General features: G+C 29.4%; 1 protein-coding gene and 1 long non-coding RNA gene across 7 annotated transcripts in view; one reads left to right on the plus strand and one right to left on the minus strand.

The window, feature by feature from the left end:
- LOC105475960 (CUB and Sushi multiple domains 3) overlaps positions 1 to 12,017 on the plus strand; it is a 1,218,758-nt gene that overhangs the window by 514,208 nt on the left and 692,533 nt on the right. For 4 of the 6 annotated variants that reach the window (XM_011731490.2, XM_071067897.1, XM_011731491.3 and 1 more), the window contains 2 exons: positions 2,658 to 2,735; positions 9,436 to 9,523. In XM_011731490.2, coding sequence (XP_011729792.2) covers positions 2,658 to 2,735; positions 9,436 to 9,523 — 166 coding nt within the window. The remainder of the gene's footprint in view (positions 1 to 2,657; positions 2,736 to 9,435; positions 9,524 to 12,017) is intronic. The other 2 variants (XM_071067898.1, XM_011731493.3) reach the window with 1 other exon arrangement.
- The window catches only part of LOC139355777 (uncharacterized), a 122,835-nt gene that overhangs the window by 36,946 nt on the left and 73,872 nt on the right, over positions 1 to 12,017 (minus strand). The gene's annotated exons all lie outside the window — the stretch shown is intronic.

The raw sequence follows: 12,017 nt of genomic DNA on the forward strand, positions 1-12,017 counted from the left end.
GCCTGGGCGACCGAGCTATACTCATTCTCAAACAATCAATCAAACAAAAATATGACAAGAGCAAAATATTTTCTCTGCCTTTTTGAGGAGCTTACCGTACAGTGGAGGCAATTGCCACACGACACACTGTCTAAACGTTTTCCTTAACCTATGTAAAATACCATTATTTATTTTAACATTAACTCTATAATAAATTTTACATGCTTATTACTGAAATGCATCAGGTTAAAAAGTCAGGTTAATTTTCTAAGTTAAATATGATCATCATAAGCACTCATTACTTGATGACAAGTCAAGACTTATGCCATGTATCTTTTATGGATGGTGAAAGCTATATTTTTATGGCATATATTGTAATATTAAATAACTAATACATGATTTATCCTTTTAATTTATTCATTAGGAGATATATATTATTCTTTCTATTAAAAATATAAACAGCTAAAGTATTTGTTTTCTGTTTAACATATTTTATAGTTTTTGTGAATTTAAATTTTATGTTATTAATTCACACTTTGTCATGTCCAAAGATGGATATTCTCCTCAACTTTCATCTTCTGCATCTGTATTACAATTATTATAGTTTTTATTTAAGAAAAATAGATTTATCATTATTCAAGATAAATTGACATATAGATGCTTATAAAAGAGAAAACTAAGGTGCTTTTAGAAGCAGGAAAAACCTTACCCAACCAAATAATTAAATCGAGGTACTTGTAGGTAGGCATGTTAATCTGTCCCCTTCTACACACACTGTCACTTCCCCCCAGTATTAGTAACTTATTATTTACAACTTTGAACTCTTTGATCTGTAGGATTTTATTCTTTTGCCGTTTTCTCCTTTGGTCTGATAATCTTTTCATTTAGTTTTCTTTATTCTTTTTGAAATCCAGACTTGTTAAAATCACCATGAAATCTTCAGATCTATTTGTAACACTTACGAAGTCAAATCTTATAATGCAGAGAAAAGTAGAGGTAGATTCCTACTTATAATTCATGTTTCCAACAGAAAAATCTAGAATTATGCCAGAAAATACAAAATGCAAATTTTGTTAAAAAGTATTTTAAGACAGCAGAAAATTCACATGTGACAAAACTAAATTTAGAGCAGCTGAACACTTCAGAAGAATTAAACTTTAGGTTACCATGGGGGTGGGGCTGGGGGTAGAAGAGAATCACAACAAAAAGCGTCACTTAGGAGGGATGTAGTAATTTTTTCACCATAAATAAGGATTCACAATTGAAGAATCTTAGAACTATAAAGAGAGAGGCCATCTAGTCTTAGCTGCTTATTTAAGAGAATAAAGCAGGTAAAAAGGCAGATTATTGTCCAAAATCCCACAACTAATGTTTACTAAGAATCAGTCTTACAAATCCTGCTCCAAAGATAATATACCTCTTTTTAAAAATATATTCTGTGTGTATAGATAGTTCATATCTTATATTCACATAAACCACCAGGCCCTTTCTCTACTATCCTACTTTTGAAGTTATTAACAAGAAAAAATTACCTTAAAATGTTTCATAAACCAATAAATATCCATGATTTGAACTAATTGCGTAGAATGACATTCAGAAATAGTGAAGCAGTAATTTTAAACCATCTAACTAAAATCTTTTTTGCTTTTTTAAAAATTTATAACATGAAGAAAACCTAATTGCATAACATTTAAGGAAACCTAGTAAAAAGTAATATGTAAAGAGTTCCACACTGTAACTGAGCAAGTTAATTATATTTCTTGTTTACACTAAGTTTTGTAAAAGACAATAATTGAGGTAGGGAAGGGTGATGAGGAGTGATTGGTCAATGGGGACAAAATTACAGTAAGATAGAAGGATAAGAAGACAAATTCTAGCATTTGATAGCACAATAGGGCAACTATATTTAACAGTATCTTATATTTCAAAATAGCTAGAAGATTTGGAATGTTTTCAACACAAAGAAATAATAGATATTTGCAGTGATGAATATACCAATTACTCAGATTAGATCATTACACATTGTATGCTTATATCAAAATATCCTATGTATCCCATAAATATGTACAACTACTATATCTAAAGATAGTAGTGAGATATTTTTGATGGGCTCCAAATAACTGTAGTTCACTTTCATACATAGTGTCAAAAGCAATGATAATGAATGGAAATGATTGACAGAAATATTAAAATATGTTTTAAATTTTTCTAATTAAGTCATATTCTTAAATGTGTCTTAACATTTCAAATAGGCTAAATTTTTAGGAAATTTATTTTAAAGAACAAACCTATTAAATCCTTCCCACTATTCTAATATTCCAGCATTTTTACTTTGCTAGTTTAATTTATTCCATAAAAGTTGATGAATTCAAGTGGTTTATGATAAACTGCTGAGATTTCACTTTTATATAAAAATTTGGACAGTTTAAAAAAACACAGTTTGAAAAATATGTATATGCAGGATTTTCCCTGTGGAATTTTTAAAATCCTTTTACACTGCTTAGTGTTTTACTACTAAGTGATTATATTGCTTAAAAAAATTCTTCTGGGTACTATATCAGGCTTAAGAAAATGGTTTCTTTATCTTGCATAATTCCGTGCTAACAAAATTTGTTAACTTGAATTTCATTTTAAAATTGTATTTCCTGATACATGTTTTTGTTTGTTTTCTTAACTAGTGAAAAAGGCCATAGATTTTAAATCTAGAGGATTTAAATTGTTTCCAGGGAAAGACAACAGCAACAAGTTTTCTATCTGTGAGTGTACTTCTTTTTTGTTACTTTCTCTAGTGCAAGATTGAAGTTTGTGGTGTCTGTGTTGTTTGTATGTGTTTTACAAGATATTTGTGTATTTACCAAATTAACTGCATTAATATCTGTATAACATGCATGATGATTATTCAATATTTTATATTTAAATGTGTATTGAGTTAATGGATTAACATGGCAAACTCCCAGCCTCAGATTATTTTTGATAAAGTTTCTTTTATAGTTCAAGATGTAAAAATATTCTTTTAATCTTAAATCTTGAGGACACTCAAGTTTAGTTCTAGAAGGTGAGGCGAAAGTGAGTAAGATTTCTAAAATTGGCGGTTTCTTGTAGGAATTCTTGATTGACTATATCTTAATTTCAACGTAAGTGTTTTTCTAAGAAAGATTACTTTTAAAATAGCAATTTTTATTTAAGAGAAAACATTCTTAATTTGAGCTAATTTACATAAACCTATGAAATCAAATATTTTATAAAATGATTGATTAATTATTGCTATTCACTTTTTGAAAATCTTATAAAATGGCCTGAAGTACACAATTTTACTTACAAAATCAGGGCTTCATGTAACCTCTGAAGTTCATCCCAAAATCTCAGATTAAGAATCACTGAATTAGAACGTTCATTTAACTTACCATAACCAAACATGACTTTTTTTTAGTAGAGCTATATATTTTTGTAGTAAAATTTAATAGCAGTTGCTGGAAATTGTCAACAATACTGTTGCATATTAGAAACCTTGAAACAAGCCATTTATGACACAATACCTGACTTCCAAAATAACATTGCTAATATATGAGTAGTTATTTCAAATTTCATACATATTGTTACTGTTCATTCTTCAACAAGAGCATATTTTTTAATTTTATTTTTCTTCAGTTCCAAATCACCTCATGAAATAAATTTATAATTATTTCTTTAACAAAAATCATTTATTATAGCTATATCAAAAAGGACTTTGCCTAAGTGTTTATTGACTTGTGCATATAAACAGTAATTGACAAAAATTGAGCAGTTATGTCAGTTATGTCAAGAAACAAACTTGGAGTCTTATGTTATAAAATATTTAATGGTGTCATAATTTTCAAATGTGATTTTTACATTTTATCAGTTAGACTTGAGAATACGAATCCAAAACCAGAAGAGATATCACTAGGAAATCGTTAATCCGGTTGGGTTACCTGTTTAAAAAGCACTAAACAGCTAATTTCAAAGGGTTTGGTTGTATAATTAATACTTCTTCATGTATTTTGGGGGCTAAAAACATTTTCAAGATTGATACTGTCAGTTTTTAAGGAAAATAAGCAATGCTACAATATGACATATATAAATTATTCAACACATTTTTGAGAGAAAGACATATTTTCTATAATAACAAGTATAAATTTAAGAAATTGCCAGGTGAGATGACTCTTACATACCAAATTCTTCAGGTCATCATGAAATAAAAGTTAAATGCTAGCAAAATTAAAAACTATGTTTACTACACTTTTTCTAATATTTCGTGTGGCCAATATATTTATTTCTGAATTCTAAGTAGAATTAGAACATATTAGAATGGCTTACCCTCTTCTCATTTTTTCTACACTTGTGTTATTTGACATGTTGCATGGTTCAGACTTCCAAATATTCAGGAAAATTCAGGCTATTTGTGCTAAGAGATCTAGGATTTATCAAGGCATTGTAAGATGTATGTAACTCTATATCCCTGTTGGTATATTGCCTTAGTGGAAATATATATTATTTTCACTTTTCCTGTACATGGGTTATGAAGGTGAACAAAAAGGGAATTTAGACATGGCTGTATATCTAGGGAAAAAAATTCTAATAAAAATATCTCATTTAAGAAATATTTGCTTTGAGACAGGCAAAAAGTTAATATGAGGCAAAAATGTTAATTTGCTCCATAATTTTAAAATAAGTTTTGCATTTATTCATTGTATTTTCTATAAAAATATTTGTAAGTACTCTTGCTTTTTCATTTTTTGAAGATAAGTAATTCTCACTTCAAAATATTTTTTGCAAATTTACTATCATTATAAAATAGCAAACCAACAATATTTTGAATTTCATTTTACTATAATTTGTTTCTAAAGTATTTAATAACTCATTTCAAAAATATATTCTTTCATGGTTGTTTGCAGTAGAGTTATATTGTTTTAATTTGTATCATTATTATATATCTATTTCAAGTACACATTCACATATTCATCTCTTTAACATTATTTATTCAACCTAGGACAAAATAATTAAAAAGAAAGACAGTTTTTATCTGACATTCATCTTTAAAATAAAAAAAATAAATAAATAAAGCTTGTGTTCTTTGAAAAAATGATCAATTCTATGATAGGCACGGCCCAAAGTCAGTGTAAGCACAGAGGACATCGAATACCCAAACTGCCAAAGTATGTGTGTATTTGAAGGTCTCATAATGGCACCTTTAGATTTTAAATAAGAAATGAATTAACAAGAGATTCGGGAAGCTCCAATAGTGTTCATGGGCAGAGTTTGGTTGTTTAAACGGCTGATTCAGATTTTTTTTTTTTTCGGTTTTTACACCTGAACTCTAAATTGCCCCTATCTACCCCTTGTTCTTTTTCAAAAATTGATTTCACCAAGAAAAGAAACTATGGATTTAAAAAAAAAATTAAATATAAAAGGTTTTATATTTTTACTATGTTAAAATTAATGAACTAGTATTCTTTCCAAATTTTTTAGTAGGCTCCTCTAGAATATTATTGTGGAAATATGAGGAAACTGTGAACCTGCCATAAATGGTTGTGTTTTCTTTCCTATTCTTCAAATCCACACTTTTATTCATTCATATTATCCACTCATTCCACAGTTCCTCCATGGCAGCACTATGCTAGACTAAGAAGGCAAAATAGTGAATAAAATATATTTTCAACCCTCAAGGATTCAATATTTTACTGGGAAGCTAAATTAGTTAAGACAAAACCCTTTGTAGAATATGAAGTGTTTTAGTATAAAAATAACAACACAGCGTTGATACCAATGATGTTTGAGTTCAGAAAAAGATCCAAAGCACTTGATATTGTAAGTTGAAATAAATATTTAAATCTAATTTTTAAAAATCTGAGAAAAGTGACAATGTAAGCAGCTGAAAGAGGTAATGTGGAGGTGAATTTTAGTCAGAGTCCACTTATTTGTATCTTTAGGCTATATTATGGGCTATATAAAATCAGAAGCCATAAGAAAACATGCTTACTCACACTATTCATGTAATTAAACTTTTAAAGAACATTCATATTCTTAAAATGATGCAAGTTGCTATGCAAATTAAAATAAGTATGAGTGATAAATCTGTCCAGTTGCATCAATGGCATTGTGAAATGAAAGGAGATGATTGAATGAATACTAACTTCAGTTAATTGTCTTGGCACCACTTAGCTATGGGAAATTCTGAAATATAAAAATATCAAAAGAAATGAAAGATTGTACTTTTTTTCTTAATTTAAAAAATTTTTAAATATTTACAATTAAAGAACATTAAATACACGTACCATGCAGAAGCTCTCTCATTATCCTTACATTTTAAATTAGAAAGGTTTTCCACTTGCAGATGTCCAGAAATGGTGGTTTAAATGACACTTTCAAGCAGACAGAAATAACTTGACAATTAAAATAATAAGAACTGGGATTAATTAGGTGAAAGTGGTGAAATTATACACATGCTCTGCATTTTAAGGTAAAATGTTTGGGAAAATGTTTTGAATTGTAGTTAATGATATAGTTTCTGCCTTGTCAAACTTTTTGAGCAGCTATAGAGCTCCGGGTTAAAAGTAGAATTTCTCGAATCAGACTGCCTGAGTTTAAATATAGATTCCCATTAACTAGCAATATGACTTTGGACATATTTCTTAACCTCTCCAAGACTCAGTTTTCTCACCTGTAGGAGGCGTAAAATAATAGTAGTCACTCCTAAAATGGTTGTGAGAACTAAATGGGGTGACACACGTGAAGTATGTAGAATAGTTCTGGACCTATAGTATGATGTGAGTGTGAACTATCATTTAAATTCATATAAAATATTTAACAAAATTTTATTTTGACACAAAATGATAGTGAAATGTTAAAAAATGGGATTTTTCTTATTTTTATTTTCTAATAATGTATTCACAAGCTGCTTGTTCATTACCCTATAATCTGTGTTACATGTCATAATACAAAAAAGCAGTTAAGCTTAAGTCATGCCACCTCTTTTCCTCATTTCCACCGCACATTTAAAAACTCACATTTTAATAAACATATGCTACAATATTTCCAAAAGCCTTTTAAAGATTGGAAAGAGGATATTTTTTCATAGAAAATGATCAGTCCTTTGACAACAAATATAAGGTGGTATTGTCAATCAAACAACTAGGACATATTTATTGAAAATATATTAAATAGGTATATTAAAATAAGTATGTTTTTTCTCCATTTTTATCAAATATATAATCTTTTTCTATAGATGACTAAAGGTATGTGAAGCTATTAATTCATAATATGTTAAGGTAATTTTTAATTAAATAAAAAATTGTCCAAATGAAATACTTCAAGTTATTTAAAAAGATAAATTAGAATAACATGGAAAAAATGAGTGATTATCTTTTGGAATAATTGGGACTTAAGCTAAATCTTGAATATTAGATAGGGCTTTGATAGCTAAAGGGGAAGGAAAGGAAAACATGGAGACATGGAGAAAACACAAATGTGTGGAGTCAGTATGTTCAGCAAATTGCAGAACAGCGAACAGACAACGGAACTTCAGTGATAGATGCATGTTAGTGACTAGTGAAAAATAAAATTGATGCAGTAGAAAATCCAGAATAAGTGGAGATTTGAGCAGTAATAAAAACTGTTTTAGAAAGTTTAGTCCTCCTCTGGTATTCAAGATGTATTGGAGATGGATGAAAATGAAGTCACAAAAGCATCAAAGTGATTAGGTTGAATTTGAGAAGATAGATTATATGACAATGGAAACTTTGGTAGATAATTAAATAGGCCTTTGAAAAATTGAGAAAGGAACTTCAAAAAGATTAGAAGTCATTAGCAAACAGGTCATTCTGTCAAGGCAGGAGGGAAATTCAAATATAGAGAGTTGCGAACTGATGCCTTTGAATATGTCTGCTGTAGTAGAATCAGCAAAAGTAAGACTGGCCAAAAAACCCAGAAAGGTAAAGAGAGATTGTGTAGCAAGTTAGAGAATCAGAAAAGCACAAATATCCTATGATATGAATTAGTGAGCTGTAGTACAGTTGGCAAGAAGGACATCATTGGTAATACTAAGAAAATTATTTTTTTAAAGTGATGGAAGCACATGAAAAATCCTATGTTTAATTTAGAAAATGACAACTTTACCACAACCGTAACTGTTGAGCAGGCATCTGATAGCTATCTTCTTATCTGATGAATCAATTTGAGTTAAATAAATTAAATTATATTCAGCAGTCCAGGGGTTCTCAATTTTGACTTTATATTAGAATTACCTTGAGAGTTAGTATTAATTTTAAAATGGCTCACACCTACAACCCCAGCACTTTGGCGCCTTGGATGACCAAGGCAAGAGGATGGCTTAAGTCCAGGAGTCCAAAGCTACAGTGAGCTATGATTGTGCTGCTGCATGCCAGCATGGATGACAAAGCAAGACTCTTTAAAATAAAAACCAAAAACTCCCAAAAAACTGATGCCTAGATTTATTGCATTAGAATATCTAAAGGTAGAAGTAGTCATCTTTATTCTTTTAAGAAATATCTACCTGTGTTTTCAGTTCACAGTGTAGGATAACAAGCATTGGATGGTTTAGAATTTTTTTCCCTCTGGAATCTCTGCGTAGGCACTGCTTTTTCTTAAAAAGAGCAGGTAAATTGATAAAAATGTAAAATAAGATAATTTATCCTCCAGTTCACTTTAAGATTGAATTTATTAAACACTATCACTCAAAATTTCATTACTATCTGATTGAATAATAAAAATCTAACTTGGGGATTTAGTTATCCAATGTGGTAACATTCACTGAAAATAGTAATACATCTTTGACTTTCTGTTTTGAAGAAACTGCTGAAATGTGTAAAAAAGCTAAATAAATCGTATTCATGGAAGTTGCTTGAGGGTAAAGCTATTGTTTTGGTTTACACCATTATGTAATAATTTAAAGGAGTACCTAGTAATTTGCACCACTGTTGTATTTTAATGCTGGCACATCAAATTGCTTTATCGTATACCAAATAAGAAGTGTTAGAACTCTGAACTTTTTTCATACATATTTTTTATTACACCTTCAGAAACAATAAGCATCCAAATAACACTATCATAACTGGTGGTTGACTTCTTTGTTGCCAATGATTAATGAAAGCTCTGAACACTGATACCCTGAGAATGTGTTTCCAGAGATTTTCCAATTTGATGGAAACTAAAAAAAAAAGTGATAAATATTAATGTGTTAATATGCAGACTAGTACAAGTTATTGAATATGAACAGCAAATTTATTTTCTTATTAGTTCATAAAATGATTTAGCCTACTTTATTGGTTTATAAAATTGTAGTTGAACAAATACTTAAATGACAGTGATTATAGTGACAAAATATAAGAATGCATTTTATGTATATTTTAAAATTAATATCATCAACTTTCTAATCACATATATTTTGTTTCTTTTTTCTTTTTTCCCCTGCTGTTGCAGTAAATGAGGGAGGTATTAAAACAGCTTCCAATTTATGCCCAGATCCAGGAGAACCAGAAAATGGGAAGAGAATCGGATCAGATTTTAGGTAATATTTTAAAATATTGACTTCATTATTTATCTTGTCAAGGTTTATTTTAATTTAAATGTTGAAAATAGCTAATAATAAAAAGATGAAGTCTTGGCGTCATCAAACTGCATTTTATCAATGTATTATTATTAATAATATTTAATTATTTTAAAGGGATTAGTTAAGTAATACATTAACTCTATTAGAACACTTTTTTTAGTTTAAATGATTAATTTCTCATCATGTAGTAAGTGAAAAATCATGGGATTTAGATTTTAAAGACATAACTTTGAGTTCCAATTTTGCTACTTATTAGTTGTCTGATAGTGGGTAAGTTGTTCTATCCTGTTTGCCTGAGTTTCTTCTTCTGCAACATGTAAATCATATTTACCACATATAATAGTGAGTTTCAAATGAGGCAATGCCTGTAAAACCTTCCAGCAGATGTTCTATAAACACTTTATTTGTATTGTGTAATTCTAACTGGAGTAGAAGTTTGATGTCCATCATAAATTAGTATTAATTTTATTAATTTAAAATTAAGTATTTTTTTTAGTAGAGACGGGGTTTCACCGTGTTAGCCGGGATCGTCTCTCGATCTCCTGACCTCGTGATCCGCCCGTCTCGGTGGCGGGCGCCTGTAGTCCCAGCTACTCGGGAGGCTGAGGCAGGAGAATGCCGTAAACCCGGGAGGCGGAGCTTGCAGTGAGCTGAGATCCGGCCACTGCACTCCAGCCTGGGTGACAGAGCAAGACTCCGTCTCAAAAAAAAAAAAAAAAAAAAAAAAAATTAAGTAAACAGACAACCTAGAGAATTTATGTAATATACTGTGGCAGCCATTAATTTACATAACTATCAAATAATGCTTTTTAATAAACTTGAATTTTTCTTAGTCCTCTATATTTTACAAATGAAAGATTACAAAAAGCCTATCAAAACGTTAAATAATAATCTCACGAAAACTCACAAATACCTATTTTTTCAATTTTATTGAAAATTGGAAATTTTTATTTTTCAATTATTGATGCTAATGTTTATAGTTACAGGTACCACATATTTTTTATTTTTACTTATTCATATTATTTGTATAAAGCACAAATGATACTCTAAAGAATATCCCTATGAAGAAAAAAAAATAGTTCTTAGAATATAGACCTATAATAAATTTTCCCCATGGATCTTTCAGAATAACTTAAAGTTACATTTTGCTATACTTGGAGTGGAAAACAATAATACAGTTTCCACACAAACACAATTGTAATTTTCTAAAATGTTTACGTAACTTTAACCACTCTCAAAACTTAATACAGATAATAGTATTTGAAGAAACACACTAAAGAGAAATTCAAAAGATTTGGGGACTGGTCAGACTTTGACCTATTTTACTAATTTTATTAAAATCAACTAAATCTTTGAGTCTTAATGACTAATGATTATATCTTATAGACCACAAAGTGATAAACAATTAAATATTTCTTTTTCCCAAGTATTTTTTATTTCTTATAAAATCTTATAATCACTTACTATTTTATCTCTATATTTTAAATGAGAAAACTGAAGTTTGTTTATCTGGCTAATAATTTGATGGAACTGGGATTTGAACTCTTTACTTGCAGACTCCAAAACCTGACGTTTTAATCACTATATTATAATGTATTATGCTTTAAAGTCAAACAAATTTCATTCAGATTATATCCCTGAAATAAATTATCTTGTCTTCTGCAAGAGTTAGTTTCCTCAGTTCTAAAATTGAGAATAATAATGTGTATCTTATTTGGTTGAGGAGAAGATCACATGAGATAACTTATGCCTCATAGTAATCACAGAGCTTTTGACAAAATAAGTACTCTATTAATAAAACCTGCTATTACAAAATAGCATGTACAATATTACTGATGACATTAATATTTACTTGGTCCAATGACTTGCAAATTAGATTAATGATTTACTAGAAATCAACTTAAAAATAATAAAATGTGATAGTAATATAATGAGCTAAATTACCTTCAAGTGCAATAGATTTCAAGCCATTCAGATGTAATCACAAATTTAGAAAACTACTCAGAAGTCAAAAAGAAAATAGTAAGATTCTATGACAGAGAATAAAGATGTCTCAAGGTGTGTACCCACATAATTTAAGAAGGTCCTACTCCCATGGATATTGGAAGAGTATATGTGTCCCACCAGCAGGGAAGGAATAGCCCGAAAAGAAAGTGCTTGATGACCAGTTTCACAAAATAGAGTTCAGTGAAACTCAATTATAGAGCGTAAATAGGAGAAAAGCATAGAATTAAGTAAAGGAAATAAAGAGAAACCAAATATTTGCGGCAAAGAAAGTAAATCGGCAGCCATTCAGCCTAATATGGACTGAAGATATGCTTTGTTTTAAATACATAGTGTTTTTTTTTAATGGAGGCAACATTTAAAACTCAGAAAATTATACAAACACACACACACACATTTCGGTATTCTCTTATTATATTTGGCAACTTAAACCTGCATACTTTTTAGA

The sequence above is a fragment of the Macaca nemestrina genome, chromosome 8 (genome assembly GCF_043159975.1).
Source record: "Macaca nemestrina isolate mMacNem1 chromosome 8, mMacNem.hap1, whole genome shotgun sequence".
NCBI lineage: Eukaryota > Metazoa > Chordata > Mammalia > Primates > Cercopithecidae > Macaca > Macaca nemestrina.